We start from the raw sequence: 20286 nt of genomic DNA on the forward strand, positions 1-20286 counted from the left end.
TTCTTCCATAATGGAACCAAGATTGTGTACATGTGGTTTCCACATGGTCATCCATCCAGGCACTGACTTGTCCCAGACTTGCTTTAGCTTCTTCAGCCAATTGGTGTCCCTCATGTACCCTCAGATCATACCCTAGGATTTATGCTTTTATACCCACTTGTAGTAGAAGCTTAATTTTACTAATGCTCTTTGAGTAGCAGATATTTCCTTAACCTTTCTCTGAATAATGACTATTTTTTGAGAATTTCTCACAGAAGAAAATTGGGCACAGGAACTCTTTAATAGCGTATTCAGATAAGATGTAATATCTGGTTTGGACTCTCATTCCAGGCTTTGTAAACTCTGGTTTATGAAGCCAGGAACGAGCATCGGGGGCTGAGCACCATTGTGTGCCAGCTTTGACACAAAGCTCCTGGGTGGTCCTAAGTTTCCTGTTATGTCCAAATTGGGGAACTGTAGCGTCATATTAGTTCACAAACCAGGAAAATAGCCAACAGTCCTAACTTGTTAACCAGTAATAGGCCTAAGAAGAACCATAATACCCAGCTTTCTTTTCTTTTCTTTTCTTTTCTTTTCTTTTCTTTTCTTTTCTTTTCTTTTCTTTTCTTTTCTTTTCTTTTCTTTTCTTTTCTTTTCTTCTCTTCTCTTCTCTTCTCTTCTCTTCTCTTCTCTTCTCTTCTCTTCTCTTCAGCTTTTAGCATTTTGGAACCTGACATGTTTTAGAACTTGAAGCAAAACATGCAGACACCATTCTTCTCATTTCTTGTGAGGAAGTTAGAGGAAAAATTCCGGCAGACACCCATGTATTTGAGAGAGAGACAGACAGACACACAGAGAGACAGACAGATGCATTTAGTAGATAGGTGCATGTGATTTGTGGGCATGTGTAAGAGAGAGGGAAGGAGGAGGAGCACATGCATGTATGGTCTGTGAGCGGGAGGAGTAGGGGTGGAGATGTGTATGTGGTCTGTGTGTATCTGTGGTCTGTGTGAGAGAGGGAGAGATGTATATGAGGAATGTGTGTGCATGAGTGAGTTGAGAGAGATGCACATGTGGCCTGTATGTGTGCTGTGCGTGCACAGGAGAAAGAGTGGTGTGATCACTGTGTATATTTTTGCTGGTGTTGGGCAATGCTCCATTGTTATTAGACAATGTTTGTGATGTTGGAGGGAGGTGGGAAGGTGGAGAAAACTCAGGACATAGCTGACTTCCCATGGTAAGCCTTTGGCTGTCTTGGGTGGGTGGGAAGCATCAATGACCGAACTGTCTCTAATTTCACCATGCCCCCGGCATGCCACAGGCATGCTGTGTTATGCCATGGCAACCATTTTGTGACTGGTGCCCATCATGCTTCCTTAAAATTCAAAATGTGTCTTCTGGTCCAAAAATACTTTTTAAGATAGTGTGCCCGTATAGAAATTACAAGGTTTGTCCACAACATAAACATTCAGGGAGGATTCTGCTTCTTGGGGAGAAAATGCAGTTTACATATGTCTGCACCATACCTATATCATGACTGATTTTTTTTTTTTAAAAAACTACAAATCAGGAGACAGTTTTGAGGCCAAAAATAAATACCCAAACCAGACTTCAGTCAGAGACACATCAGATTGTAGGGGAAAAGTAGGAACATTTTAAAAAGTGGATGCTTTAAAAAAATGTTTCATATTATAATAGAAGGGGGGAAAGGAACACTGTGTTCATGGCAGAAATGCCATCTGGAGAAAATACGAGCATACTTCCACGCAAATGCCGTACTACAGTGTATTAAGGGAAGCAGAAGTATCATGTTCAAGACACGTGATAGCTCCACTTGACTGAACAGGCTTCATCTGATGTTTTACGTTCATATATTTGGAATATGAACTGTGACATGGTGTAGCTTTTCTCCCCCTGTGATGCAAATCTGCCCCCTGCAACAATTTACAGAGGGATTCAGCTGGACCTGGATCTTGTGAAAGGGTTCAGCTAAAACTTGGTTCTTGTACATTCAGCAACGTGATAGCTGATTGCACGTGGACCCTTTTGCAAGGCTGTAGGGGTCTCCCTAGGAAGTGACTATGGGGGGGGGGAATCACCTCATGGTGCAAGTGGTCATATTAATCTGCTCTGTGAAATTGACATCTTCAAGGTCTGTCATGACAGTAGCTTTCAAATACGTTTGAGAATAGGGCCACAGATAGTATAGTTAAATAGCAGAAATACAGATTTACGGTAAGTTAAGTATTTAAAACAAAAACACTTTGGAGGGTGATTCTCCAGTAGCTTCAACTGTGTTTGGGAGGGGAGTGTCATTGAATAATTATTTCAGATTTTTGTTGTAACTGAAGAGTAGTAAGAGAACAGTAGTGCCGATCTTTCCTCCATTTGGGGTGGACAAGATGATCTCATGAGTTTTCTCGTCAGTTCTGTTATTTTGTAACCACAACTTAAAAAAAAAAAAACCAAAATAGGAAGGAAATAATATTTAAATCAAACTAGTTGCATATTTTATTATGATTGGATTGAGTGCTAAGCGTAACAATGAAATTCATTACTATTTCCTCTCCCCCAAATGAGAAATGTAGGCTGCTTGCCAAAGGAAACGCTTATCTCAAATTAATTTGAAATTAACTGCATTTTTATGCAGCAGTGTTTGAACCCATTAGATGCAATGGCATAAAGGTCCAGTCAGCTTGCCGGAGGGCCACCGTATAGCTGTAATTAGTGGAAATCGCCTTGTTTGCTTCAGCTCGTAATCGTGAATTATCCAGTGCTCTCCTGTTTGTTTAAAATGGGGGGAGATAAATTAGCCAGGTTTGAGAAGATAGTTAAAGATATTCAGCCTTTCCTTCGAGCCCAGTGGCCAATGTGAGGATGGCGTGGGGACGGTTTAATTTCCTGCCGAAGTCCTTCCCATGCTGTGTGCTCACAGGCTCCTTGGAGCTGAGCACCATATAATTGATGTGCAGCCTGCATTGCTGAAGCTTGGACTGCACCATTCGCAGCGTGAGGGAAGATGTAATCTGATCTCTGTGCCGCTTGGGGAGGAATCTGTTCAGTCAAGGCTTTGACAGGGCAAAGTCTCCTCCAATAATCTTCCCCCCTCACTCATTATTCCCTTAAGTTCTCCTCAGACAAGCTGTACGTATGTATGTGTGCCGGGAGGAGGTTTTTGATATCGAGCTTCGTTCCTCGCATTCACGGTGGAGTTTGCTTGCTGCTGCTGCTGCTGCTTCTGCTGCCTGATCTTCCTTCTCCGACGTGCCCGAGCATGTCCACATTAGAGTCTGTGACATATCTACCTGAAAAAGGTTTATATTGTCAGAGGCTACCAAGCAGCCGGACACACGGGGGCACGGAACCGCTGAAGGGGAAAAATACCGAAAACATGGGGTTCTACGGCACTTTAAAAATGATTTTTTACAAAGTAAGTAACCGGTATGGTGTGTGTGTCCCTTCCTATATGTATCTATATAGATGTGTGCGTGTGCCTGTGTGCCTGTGTGTGTATGTGCCTCTGTGTGTGTGTCTCTGTTGAGGAAAGAAAAATCTGTATCATCAGAGATGGCTGCGGTATCTCTCTGTATTCCCCCCCTCCTTTGGTGGTGCCTGGATGCTTAACATGCTATACGCTGAATAAAGGCAAATAATGAAAGGGTTCAATGAGATGCGAAATCCTTTTATTTTAGGAGTCTGCATGGGAAACCAAAGAAAGATCAGACTACAGTATTTACCTTCGACTGAACTGGCTCTTCAGCTCAGCACTTTAGCCTGGGTTTTTTTCCTCCCTTGGGAAAAAAAAAGACCCTTTTCTACTTTCACTCAGTATTTCATGTTCATTTTGTAGGTTTGGATGCAAATAGTACTGATGTTAACATGTAATTGCTTATATCAAAGAGACATTTTGAGCATGCTGTGAAATGTTTCAGAGATACAGTGTATTCCCAAGAGCAATGCAGAATACAGTCTGCAGGATCTGTTATTTAAAAAAAAACCACAACCATAATTTTCTACAAGATTGTGTGTTTCCTCAGGTACTTGTGGAGCAAGTTTTTGAATTTCACAGAAACCCCTACAAAATGCAATTGTTTACACTAGATACCTCTAATGGGCATAAACTTCTTTTTAGCCTAAGAAAGTGGTAATTTTATTAAGAGTATTTCATAGAGTGCCAAGTGCTAAGCTTTTGCAGGTTTCCCAGTACCTAAAACAGCTGGAGCTTAAAAGGGATGGAAAAAGTTTCCTACAAATATTAAGAAAACAGGAGTTTCGTTGCATCCTTGGACAACTGCCTGTTGTTTAGAATGTATCCCATGCTTTTGAGAAAATGAAGTTGTATTCAGAGTAGGAGTTAGTGTTAGAATTCATATTCCTAACATTTGTTTGCTGAAGTCAAATAAATCATTTCATAGTCGGAAACAAGAAATATTACTGCTGGAATATAATGATACCCCCTAGGGGAGAATCAGTTTAATTTTTAATGGAGGTTAAAAGCATCTAGTATATGAACCCCCATTTCTGGAGCTGCAATTTGGTTATAGCAAAAGGGTGCTCTGCAATAAATCAATGTCTTTTTCTAAAAATGGGAAGTGCTTTCCAAGGGTTTTCAGACATGCTCCTGTACATGGATGAAAATATGGTCTCCATTATCCTCAGCCTTGCTCTGAAAAAAGGTTGCTGGTGGAGAAGGCTTTTTGGTTCTGTGTGGTGCATGCTGTGTATTGTCCCATGTGAGGCACAGGCTCGCAAATAAGGCTGAGCACAAGAGGAGTGTGTCCATTATTGCTCAAGTGAAAAAGATAAGCATCACAATTTTAATGGAAACCTTGTTTAAAAATAAAGCACAATTCATAAGCGTAAAAAGATAAGTACAGAATTAAGAGAATGCTTATTTCCTTAGTGAAAATGCACTTTAGTGTCTTGAATGATTCTAATGTATCTTCGGTGTCAGCAGACAGCCACAATACATAGTGAATGTCCATTTTTTAAAAAAAATGGGAATGGGAAAATCTGAATTTGCATGGTAGTGTATATTTGATTTTACCTGCCAACTGGTATGAAACCAGTCATTTTAAATAGCTACCATATTAAGAAAAACAACCAGATATAAATCTGGGCAAAAGCACATGTATATTCCATACTGTTTAGCCAGCATAGGTGTCGAATTGCTCCTGCTGCATCTTGTCAAACCTAAAAAGTTTGCTTTTGGATGTATTCCACTTTGCATATGTTTTTGTATGCTTCTTTCAGTTTCCAGTCTAAACGTTTGTAGTTAAAAGATTACTTGATATATAAGTGTTGGTAACTTTGATAAACTTCTCTGTGGTTGACAATGCAACACTCCACACACACACACACACACACACACACACACACACACACGGTTATCTTGCCATATTGCACAAAGCTACTTGTCCTAAGGCCATCTTAATGACACTAGTGGTAAAAATGTAAGGAACTGCCCAAAGGGAGGTAGTTTCATGTGCTTTTTCACATTCATAAAATGTTTCTGATCTGTGTTTTTAAGTGTTTATCAGAGAATATTTCATTCAGTTTGATGTTGTTTTAGCATTTATAGCTATCATTCCAAAGAATCTGCAAAGTAATGAACTGAATCATTTAATAACTCATTGAGATGAATAAATGTGTGGTAACAAATCATAATGCAAATCATAATGCAGCAGGGTATCTTCTAGCTGCCAAGTGATTATGTGCAAAGGGTTGTAGAAAAGCTGGGTCATTGGAATAATTTATGTTTTGTTAGTTTAAAATGCAGGTTGCACAGGCTGATATTAAGAGAATCTTGATAGGTACAGGCAAAAAGATTACCACCCTGTTCATTAAGGGCCTCGCTTATGCTGCCAGACTAACACCATTTTTTTGTTCCTTGTCCCATTTTGTAGATGAAGAGAAAGTTGGACCATGGCTCCGAGGTCCGTTCTTTCTCACTGGGAAAGAAACCCTGCAAAGTCTCAGAATACACAAGGTAATTTAATGCAATGACAGGTCATCTGTTTAAGATACACGACTGCAGCCTGTATTTCCTGCCCAGCCACCTCTTGCATGGTCATACCACAAAACAAATCTGAGTGAATTATCTACATTCATAAGTACCTCGCTTGCTCGAAATTGCTGAAGTTATAAATTTATAAAAAGGTAAACAAACCCTTTTATTTACAAATTTAGGATGAATCCTTTTACGTGGCTTCAAAGGACCCTAATATTTTTCTTCCCTCACATCTACCCAGTGAAGGGAAACTTGCAGATTGGGATATGCATCAAGTTGGACTATAGAGACAACAAAATCCTTGGTGTTAATCACAACATTCTTGCATACAACAACATGATAATTCCTGAGTCACATTGAATAATAACCTCTCCACAACATGGAGTTCCGTTTATAAATTAAAGAGATGTACATTTATCGTAAGCAGGCACGTCAATTTAACAACTCTTTAATTTCCTTTGGTTGGGAATTTCAGTACCAGGGATGCATACAACTCGACTTCACTACTTGGTAGTTGCCATAACAACTACCTCTTGCATTTGAGCTTGTTCAAATCTGCAGCATTGTGAAACTTTCTGGTTTTAACAGATTGCTTTCCATAGGCAATTTATCTGCTGTTCAGTTTTAATCTTCCTTTTAAATTCTTCATTATGAATTAAAATATATTCATTTATATATTTCCCCCCTCAAATTTATAGGTCTACCATTGTTGAATTGTGTAAAAAGAAAAACAGGGGAAATGCTATGCAGATATTTGATTAATTGTAGAAGTTTGCATACAGAAGTTTGCATATAGAATGCAAACTTGTTAGTGCATTTCTAGCTAATAAATCCTTTCCTAATTCATGTGTGAGTTTTTTTTTAAAAAAACCCTGGAAAAGCCAACATAGCTACTCATAAAATACAATGTTTTTGAAGACAATATCACTATTAACTTGCTCATACTTATTTAGATTTGAATTAGAAGGGAACATCTTTGTAGTTCATTTTATATAAGTATCTTACATTTGTGAACTCAGAAATGCCTTCGAGGATAGTTCTTCACCTAAAATAAACCAGTTTATTTAATCTGTGCTCATCAGATAACAACTGTGCCCATCATTGATGAAATGGTTTCAGAAAATTGTTCTAAACTAATTAGTTTTATGAGCCTTGTTTTGCCTGCAAAAAAGGCTGTAAAATAAAATGCTAAAATAATGCCTTTGAATTATACTTTATACTGAGTTCCAGATTATTTCTCCACCTAGGCCCATTTGTCTACTTCTCTGACTAGCAATGACACTTCAAGGCCTTAGATGCTGGCCTTTCTTAGCCCTGATTTCTGAAATCCTTCAAACTGAACCTAGAAAATCCCATATCCATGGTACTTCAATCAGTGTTTAGTTAGGCACACACCAAATTTATGCAAATTTGCAGTCATGTAGTTTTTGCTGTTTTGGCAAACCCAGGGAAGCAAAGTGTCAGTGTTTGGCTTATAATTACATTGAAGCACATGCTTCTTACAAATTAGAAACATACAATAATCCTAGGTGTCCAGTGAAATATGTATAAAAAGCAAATGTGTCTCAACTGACTAGAGTTACCCTTTTCAAAATATTCAAATATCTACAACATGTTGTAAATGAAAGTCCCAAATCTTGTAACCAAAGGCTACTAGGGGGGAAGCATTCAACATTTATATAGATAAAACTAGAAATATTACAAAATAAATAAAACTTTGGAATACCCAAACCAGAAATCCTTTAGACTTACTGCTAACAGATTTGGGGTGACTGCAATCCCAGCTTGAGGTTTTGGGAGGCCCTTGGGCAAGGAGTTTTTGTTGGACACAGTCTTCACAACCGAGTGAGACGGGTCGTAAAAGCGAAGAGGAGGATGCTGTTTCATCTCCTCACTCTTGACTCTGCTTACATCCTCAGAGAGGAAAGTTGAACAGGAGCTTCAAGCGTGTGGTGTTAGTTGCATGTGCACCAGAGCCAGTAGGTGGCCCCATGCAGGGTTAGAGGTTGCAAGCAACAAAACAAAGTTAGCTATGTTGTCCCTCTCCCAACATGGTGTCCTGCAAGGGTGCTCAGTGGGGCCCACAACTCATGCCAGACGTAGTTAACTCAGACACAGTTTTGGAGAGCCAGGTGACCAATTTCACACTTCATTATTCATAAGTGGAACTTGCAACCAAAGGTTGGTCTATCTCCACCTTCTACTCAAGTTCCTGTCTGCCAGCTATGCCTCCCCCCAACATACTATAACGTGTAACTTGTAAAGTAGGACATTCCACTAATTTCCCTCTGAGTGGTGCATTTTTCTTTTTCACGGACACTCAACATTCCACCACTACTGAGCATGCTCAGACCATTGGAGAAGGATTACCATCTTACGATTTTCAAAGAGAGGGGGTTGTATCTCAAACTTCACCTGAGAATGCCGATAACTTCCTCCCGTTTCTCAGCCTCTTTTTTAGCTTAGTTTCAGTTGACATTCACCACCTAAGTTTAATATTAGAGGGAGTGACTACTGTGGTCATGATCCAAAAAACTGTCCCAACTAGTTCAGTGTGCCAAGATATCTATAGGCTTGCGTTTCTTCAATGCAGCTCACTGTGCTTTACTTTTAAACATGGGAATCAAGAGAGTTCAAAATAGTTTGTCGTATGACACAGTGGTCTGAACTTCAAAGAAAATATCAAATGTACTATTGGGTGACTGCAAACACTTTGATACACCCAAAGTGGATCCCAGGTTATAGCCCTTAGATTAGCGCCTCCCATTGTGAGGTTTGGGTCTGGGCCCTGCCATTAGGCAGAGTGGGGTGGTTACCGCAGGCAGCTAATCTTGGATGAATTGAAAGGGCAGCAAATAGCTATTTAATTTATTCTTTTTGTGCTATGGAGAAGGAACAGCACTTGTAAGGTTTTCTGCCTGGTTCCAAAATAATTTCACAAGCCTTGGGTACTATGCACTTTTACTTGGGGGTGGGAGGTTGCCATTTGGTGCTCTGTCTCAGCAAAACGTATCCAGCCAGTCCTAGTGAAGAAAACCTCCAGGTTTTCTTACTTTACCTCTTGTTTGATTCCAATAATTAGGCAATTGCACCCAAATAAGCCTGAAATAGTAAAACACATGAGATTTGGAAAGACCCATTCCTATAGTAATGAGATCTGCCTCAATAACTAGTGACCAGTGTGCTAATAGTATAATTAAATGTTTCTGAGAACTGCATTGGCCTTTTTTTCTGCTCCAGCACTACTGGGCTTGTGCCTTGCTCAGCAACACCTACTACTTTTGGAGATCTGAGAGCAGCCAATGGTCAAGGACAGCAACGGCGCCGAATTACATCCATCCAGCCGCCAACAGGACTTCAAGAATGGCTGAAAATGTTTCAGGTGAAAAACATTTTGAGTTTGACTTATTTTGAAGAGCTTGTTGTGAACTGAGAAAGAATTCTGCTAGAATAACTGTAGCCGGTTACAGTACCGAATCACTACACTTCCTGAGTCTTTTTAATAACAAACATGTTTTATATCTTGCTGTTTTAAAGACAAATAATTTTTAAACATGAGGTGTGTAAAGGTAGGCTTTCTTGGGATTTATTGTAATTTTAAAAAATGAAAAGAAAAATATTGAGTAGGCTGTTTTATGTTTTAGTGCTCTTAATTATGGATGAGAATGGAATTTTCTCAGTGTTTTTTCATCTCTTTAAAAGATAGTAAAGTTTTTAATGAGAAACAGAAAAGAGCCCTCCATACCGTAACTCTAAAATGCGTACTGAGTTAAAAACTGTAAAATAAAATGGTTTTCACCGGTACAAATTAATACTATGTAACTGTAGTAACTTAACCCGCTGTCTACAGCTTTCCAGTTCTTCACCACAGTATAAACAAACTTAATATATATCTGCAAGGCTAAATTAAATAACCAGAAATATAGCATGTTTATAGAGATCTATAAACTGAAAACTACTTCTGAAACATTATAAAAAAGAGAAATGAGCCAGCACTAGAAATTACTGCCATTATGATCAGCAATCAATTTCTTAGATTTAATGTGAATACTATATCTCCAGCAGTAAACTTTCTAGCAATCTTTTGGGTAAAATGTGTTGTTTAATAAAGCCCTTCATAGACAATATTGTTTAGTTAGCAAATTATTGTCAGGATGCATCAAATCAGTGCTTGCTACTGAAAAACAAACATTTGAAAGCCATTTGTTTTTCCCAATTATACATTTATGTAATCAAATAAACTTTATCCTTTATTTGAAGGAGTGACATGATAGGTTGAGCAAACAAATATTCAGCACAATGGCTTGTGTCCAACACTGTGTGAGCCTGGCTATAACTATCTGCTTGCATGAGAGTGCATCTTCATCCTTTCTTTCCACTACAGCCTCTTCTGAGGGCCAGGAGACATCCAGAAAAGATCTGGAACATGGCACTGGGAGCTGAACTGGGAGGGGCAGTTGACCAAAATTGAGCCGATGTCCCTTGTGTTTGCAGCTTGCCACTTCCTCAGGTTGATCTTAGGGCTATTTCTCCCTCCCACCCCAGCTCCCATGCCATATGCAACTCCAGCCCATAACATAGATCTTTCAGTGGAAAGGAAGAGTGGGGTTTCACTGAGGAAGAAGAATAGAAAAGACGGTCTCGTGTTAATGAAATCACGCTCACACAGCAGTGGCTGCAACCCAATGTCAAGATACGGGTTTTACAAATAGACATGGGCCAGATTCAAAGACCCATGAGCAGTAAGACAACATGTGCAAGAGTTCATGGGATGGCACTAATGCAGAGGAAGTGGAAAACTTCACACAGTGCAGGGTCAGAGTATATCAGGGCTTATGTTTACAGTGTGAAATTACAGGCTACCTAGTAAGGTTAGTGGGCCATTAAGAATGGTCTTGGGGATGAGTTTGTTCAAAGTCCCACCCAAGAATTTGCACACTTCCTGAACTGGGACAAGCAGGACTCTACAATGAAGCTGGAAACAGCTCTTCTAAGAGCAGAAGAAGCTTCATGCTAGTGGATCCAACTCTACATTGTAGGAATGCATCTTCTAGACTAGGGTATTGAACATTTCAAGATTCATTAGATTCATGTTCTTTTTTAAACCTTTGAACCCAGCCTTTCATCTTAAGTTCAGAGAAATGTTTCATCCTCACAATTGTTTTAAGCAGGCTGATTTGAATTTCAATTAACTTCAATTAAGCTGATCTACCATTCCATTGGTTTCACCTGTTTTGGCATAGAATTATAGTATTGTAGAGTTGGAAGCGACCATGAGGGTCATCTAGTCTAACCCCCTACAATACAGGACTCTCTTGTCCAACATGTGGCTCAAACCCACAACCCTGAGATTAAGAGTCTCATTATTCAGATGTAGATTTCTTATTAAGACAAATTTGATGTTAAATTGGTTGTGGTTGGAAGTGGAGTGAAAGCATAAATCCCAACTTCAATACCATTAATTAAGCTACATTTTCTAAAGCTCAGAGACCAGATTCAGTAAACAAGTCTTTCTAGTGGAAGCCTTCACAAGGACTTCCTCTAGCAAAATGGGGCTTTCCCCATTCCCCTTTCCTCCCCGCCACACACTCCCACCCCTGTCTAGATCGGCTGTGTAGGGAAGGGTCCAGAACAGCACACTTGGGAGGAGCGTGCAAGCTGAAATGCTTTTGCTGAAGGAACAGTTGTCATAGCACTACATTGAATTTGTCTCCCTATTTCTGTAGGTAGCAGAGCCCACTACTGATCATTTCTAACAATAGATCAATGCTGTTTAGTTTTACTATCAACTTTAACATGGGGGCGAGTGAGTTCAAAGTGTACCAGTTCTAGAGATGCCAGGAGGATGGGTTTCACCTTCAGTAAGACCTGGCTTGATTATTGAAGGGATTGTTGGGATGAATGCCCACAGTCTGATGTTCTGGGGGGGGGGGGAATCCCATTGATCTATTCTACAAGATCTATTCATTAAGCATGCAGTATAAAATATTACCACCAGTTAATACATAGCATGAATCTTTGGAAAGCAATGACTGTGATCATAAGCATGGTTAGACTATCATGGGTCTATCCTGTGGATAGAATAAGCAGCAGTAAATGTTGCTTGATATCCACACAAACCTTGAGAAGGCACAGATACAGACAGTGAACTCTGACATAAACATTAAAGAACAAAAAAGATTGAATATTGTTAGGACTTTCCATGATTCAGCAGGTGTGCAGAAAGAGTGGAAAATCTGGCATTTGGAAATTCAGGTTGCTGAGTTTTGGGTATTTCAGAAGGTCAATATTTGCTTGAAACATTGTGGGTAATATGTGATGAAATCTCAGGTGCCAAATAAATAGCTGAGTGTAAATTCTAGTGGTTGAGGACAGAGCATTACTGCCAAGTGTAGCTTCCTGCCACTCCTCATGACTAATAAAATGGAGGGGAAATTTGGCACAAGTGGGATGGGAGAAAAATGGGGCAGAGTTTCATAATTGGTCCTGTATTTTAATTTGTTTAGTGTATTTGAGTCACAGAATTCCATTTCCTTTTTGCATATTTATCACTTCCTGTGTCTTGAGTTTGAATTATTCTTGAGTTCAGTATGCACATCTCTGGATGTGACGCAGTTCCTCTGCACCCACTTAAGGATCCGTTTGTTGCGGATCTTGTGTAGGAAGCGTCAGTGTTCTGTTCATACACTGTTTCCCCTAGCGTTCCAGTGGTTTCACGAAACACTGCTTCTTCCTAAGAATGCATATAAAATATGCACTTTATTTCTTCAAAATGCTCTTCTTAATTATATCCCTGAAGAGACAATTTAAAATTGCAATAGCACAGATTAAATTTTAGAATGCTTGCGCACAACCTCTGATTAAACTCTGAACAGTACAGATAATATTGGTAGAATTGAACTTGGTTAAGTATGCCAATGTGCTTTTTAATTCTTAACCTGAATTTGCACATTAGCCCTTTAAAAATGTTTTGAAATAAATTGGGATAGAGTTTGATGGACTTAAGGTCGTATCCTATATGCCTTCCAAATATGCTTCGCGGGTTGGGAAAAACCATCAAGCAATTTGGGAGCATCTGGAGGTTAGAACAGGAAGGAGTTGTTCTGTACACACAGTAAGTGGACCACAGTCAGTGGAAGGTCAGGGAAAAGAAAAAAGCTTTAGCCTTAACAGTACAAGCACTTCTTACCAATGGTAAACTGTATGCTTGGATTGTATTTTACATCAGTTTTATTAAAGTTAGTTTTAGCATCTATCAATTTGAGCCTCATAATTCTCCCTATTTAATGTTTCAGGATCAGTTTTATTTGCAAGGCATCCCAGTCAGTTCACATTTTATGTACCTTATGCTTCTAACTACAAAAGAAGCCTTACACATTTTTTAAAATACCAAGGCACCCAATCTTTATTGTGCCAAGCATATTTGTATCTTATACATGGTTAAGTACAGAGATTAAAGATTTGTAAGGACACACCTCACCACTTAGAGTAGGTTTATAATTTTCCCCTACCCTAAATGAATTTTTTATGTTTGCTTTTACAAATCAGTCATTGCCCCCCAGGAAAGATCCTTCATTGCCAGGGGTCGGACTAGATGACCCTCAGGGTCTCTTCCAACTCTATGTTTCTATGATTCTATGAAATTCAAGTACTGTAAACCCCCAAATTCTCGAAGTAGTTGTATAAGGAGTTTGACTCCTTCCCATCAGTCCCTCTTCAACATAATGACTTATCACAATGAATCATAAAAGTCTCTGGAGGTCTCCTGAAAGTTTATCCTAATGATTGATTACCTGGTTTTTGCAGTATACAAAATTATTGTTCTTTAGGATATTCTTCCATACATCAGAATGGAAGGGAAATAAAAGTAGTGAGGAGTTAGGTGCTTCAGAGTACTTAGAAAGAAGTAATACTTGGTGTGACCATGAACTATGAAATACTTAGCTTCAGACTGATGCTTCTCTGTGCATCAAAACAATATTATCAGTGGTACACATACATGTTTTGTGAGTGGTGCAGTATGAAAAGAAATTCAGGCCTTGAATGGGTGTTGAATATTAGAACTATATGCAAGGATGGGGTTGGTTAAAAGTGCTTCTCAGTTAAATACCAATATTAACCTTTTCCCCCCACGAGCTATACAATTGCACTTTCTCTTACTTCAAATAGTATTACTGGTTTTAAAGGCTATACACTTAGTGACAACTGTGTCTGATGTAGCCTAAGCAATTTTGGAGATATGATGTCACTTAGAGGAGCACATAGATACTACATCACTGCATACAAATATGTTGTTTTTCACTTGAACTAAAGTAATATTTATCCTAAGATTGCTTACCAGAACAGAAATAACTGTATTTGGCATGAAACACATTTTCTCTTTAGCTTTTTTAATTGATTATCAGTTTATTCCTTAAAATGAAAGACAACGTGAGTGATGTCCCAGGAGTAAATCTTTCTAACTGATAGTATGAAACTATATTATACTTATTCCTTTTAGTTAGTTTAGAAAGCTGAATAAATCGTCCAAGGTTATGGGGATATAATTTTTCTCCATAGTTTTTTTCTGTTTAGCATTATATTGTGGAAAAGATAGGATTGTACCCCTAGGATAGTTGTTATACTTTCAGATTTTGCCTCAGTTTCTGTAGTATTAAAGAGATATTATTAACAGCTATTATAGATTGTTTCTAGATTCAGATCCACCCCCTCAGTTTTGACATGCTGGTTCTGTGAATTTAACCTTTCTTTGAAAAGTAATATGAAGAAGGTAAAGGTAAATTCACAAGTATTTTCATGTAATGCCATTCAGTTTTTGTGCTTCTGTTTAATTCTGATTCGTTTGTGTCCACACTGATTATGACTGTAATTAATGAGGGATCGGATAAATATGCTTATTTATCCGATCCCTCATTAATTACAGTCATAATCAGTGTGACATAAAAATGACAATGTATAGCAAATTATGACAACTACAGTGGTGCCCCGCAAGACGAACGCCTCGCAAGACGGAAAACCAACTAGACAAAAGGGTTTTCCGTTTTGGAGGCGCTTCGCAAAACGAATTTCCCTATGGGGTTGCTTCGCAAGACGAAAAAATCTTGCGTCTCCCCATGGTTTTTTTTTTTTTTGCTTTTTTTGCCCTTTTCCTAAGCCGCTAAGCCGCTTATCAGCTGTTCCGCTGATAAGCCGCTTAACAGCTGATCTTGAAAGCCGCTAGACCGCTGTAGCGCTAATCCGCTAAGCTGTCAATGGGCTTGCTTCGCAAGACGAAAAAACCGCTAGACGAAGAGAATCACGGAACGGATTCTTTTCATCTAGCGAGGCACCACTGTATTGGGTCAGGAATATATACATTTCATCATAAAACAGATGTAGAAATTTCATTTATACCATTCTTGCACATTCTGCTTGGGAGTTTGAAAGCTATGTTAATTGTTCAGGGACTATTTTGTCTTGTGTGCCAGTTTTGATTGTATAAATGCATTAATATGAAGTAATATAGTGGCTCAGCCAGTGAGGTGCAGTAACAGCCTCCTGGCACTGGTGTCACTGCTACTTACTAGAAGTGAAAGGCGATGGCGAGATCACTTTTGAGTGGATGCACTGGTGGAACCAATCTTGGCCTTTGAAAGGCATACCTATGAAAGTACAGTGGTACCTCGGGTAAAAAAGTACAGTGGTACGCGTCAGGTTACAGACTCCGCTAACCCAGAAATAGTACCTCGGGTTAAGAACTTTGCTTCAGGATGAGAACAGAAATCGTGCTCCGGCAGCGTGGCAGCAGCGGGAGGCTCCATTAGCTAAAGTGGTGCTTCAGATTAAGAACAGTTTCAGGTTAAGAACTGACCTCCGGAACAAATTAAGTACTTAACCCGAGGTACCACTGTACAGTAGAAGTTTGCTAATCTAGACAGTGGTTTAGATTTATAGCCATAATTTGCAGAATAATTAGAAACTGGAATTATATGTAGCACATGGAAATTAATGTTTAGGATAATTCTGTATTAACATATCTTAATGTGCAAGGAGTTTTGTTTACTAGTTTTCAAGATAAGGTATTTGATTTTAATGGTATAAGCGAGAGAATTACACAATTTATGGGCAATAGCCAAATCTAGTCATACTTAAAGGAACCTATTGAAATAAATGAATTGAAATATCTTTAGCCTGTTTGGCTCTAATAAGATAATAATGCTAGACAGACTATGTATGCCATTACATTTTGCTTTCCATGCTGTCAAAAGCACAGTCATTTGCTTCAAAACTCGTCGATCTTTTCTAACTTCTTTTAGTGGTCCTGAAGTGTCTTCTAGAATAGGTTATCTCCTTTTATATTGTTTCTCCCAAAATGGTTTTCATAAATGGCATTTGTGTAGCAAATCAAAACTTTGAGCCCAGATGAGTTTGAGAGAAGACATGCTATATCTTCAGTTATTAATTCTTCTGCAAATGGTTTTGCTAATCTGCTGTGTTTGCAGATGAGTGCCTTATTAAAACCATCAAATTTTATGATGCCTGTTAGTAGGAATATGAAGAAAGAAAATTACCAGACAAAATTCCCTCTTTTCTTCCTAATGTAAAATTATGTTTACAAAACACTGGTTTCGAGCCAGAAATCAGGAAGATTGCACAGTGGCAGATGTACACATGGCTATAAAAACATTATTATTTTTTTGCAATAAACAAAACCAAATGAACCTGAAATGAAGTTAATACTATTAAGTTTTGGATTTTTTTTTACCCTCTCCTTTTTAATTTAAAGTTTATTATTTTTCTAAGGAACATTTGTATGGTTGAACACCTGTTTCACATTTGAATACTCCCTTCACCATTCTGGGTGGTATTGCAATAATTTTTCATCCTAGCATATTCCATAGCAATTTTCAAAAATTACATTTTTGAAATGCATTAATATATGAAAACAATACAGTGGAAACTAAACATATATTTGTACTTCACAGAGCTGGAGTGGACCAGAGAAGTTACTTGCCTTAGATGAATTGATTGATAGTTGTGAACCAACACAAGTGAAGCATATGATGCAAGTGATCGAGCCCCAATTTCAACGAGACTTCATTTCCTTGCTCCCCAAAGAGGTGAGGATTACCACTTAATACTGGGCTCCTGGTACTGTTTGCCTATGTAATGCATCATCTGCCACCTTTAAGCATTTCCTTGCTAATTATAGTATTCATTGTTGTCAGTGTAACACTGTTAATTGGCGTTGAAGAGGACTGCAAGTTGATAAACTGCCATGACTTAATAATGTAATTTTCAGATTAATGTATGCTTGTGAGACCAGTGACTTTGTTTCAGTGACTAGGATATGTCCCCTGCTGTTTGTGACAGTTGTTTCTTATATGTAAGGGGCTTTTTTCCAGAGCTTTCAAGAGCTGATTTATATCCATTGACGATTTCACTCTTAAGGTTTTTAAAAAACGTGATAGATATTTAGCTTTTCATTTTATTTCTACTACATTTTATGAAGGGAATAAACACCCATATAACTTCTTCAATCAAATTATATTTGGTTTTATAGGATAAGTATGCATGTAGTCCAGAATTCATTTGTATCTAGGTCCCATTGAGGTTAATTTGATAATTTGTGAGAAGCGTGAGCAGCATTATAAATATATCTGTAGTTGGTAACTAGTGCATTCAGTCATGTCAGAAGATGGATCCTGGAAGGTAGCTATCAACACTCCCTTCCTGTCCTGTATCTGGCATTTTGATGACTAGGGCTAGTTTACAGTACAAAGTATAAGTACACTGTTGTGTTAATAGGCGACTCCTATGCTTGGAAAACATCTTCCATATTATGAGACCGCCCCAAAATAATATTATAGTAAGTCCGCCTGGGACTGAAAATAAAATATTTACACTTCCTTATTCTCATCATCAGTCAAAACAAACAACAAAAAGACCAGGTGAACGCTTTTGCAACTCACAACCCAGGTCAACAAATAAGATTAAGTCAATTGGAAGCAAGTTCTTAACTCAAGTGCTCTTCATTGAGAACACACAACCTAATGATGGTTTATTCTCTGGGTTCTTTTAGCAACTACAAAAGGTGCAATAGCAAACACTAATTGTAGTTACTGGAATGGATGAAATTAGTGTTTCTAGTAGTTTTTCTTCACTTTTAGCTCTAGCTGTACTACTATATTTTTATATTGAATTGGTGATTTCGAATTATACTTTTCTCTTGGTGTAAGCTGGCCAGAGCATCTTGGTGTTTGTAATCTATGGTACATAGGATGCTTACGCTTAACAAATACTTTTACGGTAAAACAATTTTGTCTATAATTTGTTACTTATTTTCTTTAATCAGTTGATTAAAAATAAATGACATTGGCTTTAATTAAAATCCTTTCTTATAGAAGGTATTCCTCTTCTACTAAAACTGGAACACACGGAATTTGTTTCTACATTAATAATGCTGTTCATCACAGGCAATAAGGAATGTACCCTTGAAATAATCAGTAGTCAAAATAGTTTATATAAGAAGGCTTTTTTTCAGAGCTTTATTCAGGAATTGCTAAGTAAAAATGAAAAGGATAGGCTATCTTTTTTAAAAAAAAATGCAATTTTAAGATTTCATCCAAGGAATAACTGACACAAACAGTGGTGCCTGTTTCTTTCCTAAGTTGATTGTTTAAATCACCTCTTAAAAGATCTATGGGTTATTGCCATGAAGAATAATAGCTGTAAGATTTTCACATACAAATATGCTAAGTTAATAAGTCAACTGTGCATATATGCTATCACATTACTGATTGCCAATAATGCTCCAAGGACACCAGAACATCAGCAAGGCTTTAGGCAGCTACTGCCAAACCTTTAGCAAGTTCTTGCATTGCTGTTGATTAAAAAACAAGATTGATAAAAGGAAATTTCAGCAGCATTCTGCATCACACTGAGAACTAATTTAGTCCCCACACCCACATCTCTTGGCATGGCTTAATGATCACTGTTTTTAAGAGTATGTTATTTATACTCTAGGGCAGATAGTTTTTAAAAAATGTGTGTAATAAGTTTTGCCCAATCCAACCCTTCACCCTTTGAGGTTTGTTGTTGTTTGGTTGCCTGGCACCCTACCTACGCTAGCAAGACATCAGCTATATCATATTTAACTCACTGGAACTTTCTAAACAAACATAGCCATGACCTGGGTTCCTGCGTATTTTGCAAATGACAAAGGTTTACTAAATTCAGCATTGGGATTCATGATTCTATTCTTCCTACAGCCTACATGGCTGTGACACTTTTTAAAAAAGTTTCCCACTTGTCACCAGGAGTTCAAAGAGATGGTGGCAACAAACCTGGTATGGTAAATATATGGTTTCCTTGGGGCTTGTTTGGTTAGTCGGAGCTGCAGCAGTAGCCTCCCAACAAGGGTCATCACGTACTGTGAAAGGGAAGTTGGGATTGCCAGAAACCAGATTTGGTTCTGCTGGTGCATGTGCACAGCCCTGACATCACCACCACTTCACCCTTCCCCTTTCCAGGAAGCAGCAGCAGCAGCACCACCAAGAGGTTATTGCTGTGGCCCCAACCAACTGAATGAGCCACTCCTGCTTGTACATCATGTTGCTGCATATTCAGTCCTGCTTCCTATGACATAATGGCCCAACCTTTGAGGAGGCATCGTTATAGGATGCAGTATTTTACTTCTCAGGCTTTCTGCCCTTACTTGTTCCCACTTCTTCAAGCCTCAACCAATCAGAAATGTTCTTGTGTAGCTACAGTGATTGTGTTTTTAAATTGATTGCTGGTTTTATTCATTAAAATTTGTTCATTTTTTAAACATTTAATTTGATTTTTTAATTTAAACTGTAGTGAGATGCTGTAGAAATCGGCCCCGTGATATAAAGACAGGCTAAAAAGAAAACCAGTTTGCTGTATTGTTGTCCCTTTAGCAAAATGTTGCTTTAGGTGTGAAAAGTGAGTCTACAGAAACACCTTTTACAGTGTTTGAACAGAGTGGTCCTCCCAAGACATCATGATCAGTTGCATATAGATCATTTTTTAAAGGAGAGACTAGACAACCACCTATCAGTGATGCTATGGTAGTAGAATCCCTGCATTGGCAAGGGCTTGGATTAGATGATCTTTGATGTACTTTACATCAGGCATAGGCAAACTCGGCCCTCCAGATGTTTTGAGACTACAGTTTCCATCAACCCTGACCACTGGCCCTGTTAGCTAGGGATGATGGGCGTTGTAGTCCCAAAACATCTAGAGGGCCGAGTTTGCCTATGCCTGAATTATATGATTCTCAAAAACTCAAAAGG

The 20286-nt window shown here is 38.5% G+C and overlaps 1 protein-coding gene across 4 annotated transcripts in view; it reads left to right on the forward strand.

The window, feature by feature from the left end:
- The window catches only part of FBXW7 (F-box and WD repeat domain containing 7), a 118296-nt gene that overhangs the window by 78351 nt on the left and 19659 nt on the right, over positions 1-20286 (forward strand). For 3 of the 4 annotated variants that reach the window (XM_083755681.1, XM_083755682.1, XM_083755684.1), the window contains 3 exons: positions 5886-5968; positions 9230-9371; positions 16954-17088. In XM_083755681.1, the coding sequence (XP_083611807.1) occupies positions 5886-5968; positions 9230-9371; positions 16954-17088 (360 nt within the window). Of the gene's footprint in view, positions 1-2869; positions 3410-5885; positions 5969-9229; positions 9372-16953; positions 17089-20286 lie in introns of those variants that run through there. The other variant, XM_083755683.1, reaches the window with a different exon arrangement.

The sequence above is a fragment of the Podarcis gaigeae genome, assembly GCF_964106915.1.
Source record: "Podarcis gaigeae genome assembly, chromosome: 9".
Classification (NCBI taxonomy): Eukaryota; Metazoa; Chordata; class Lepidosauria; order Squamata; family Lacertidae; genus Podarcis; species Podarcis gaigeae.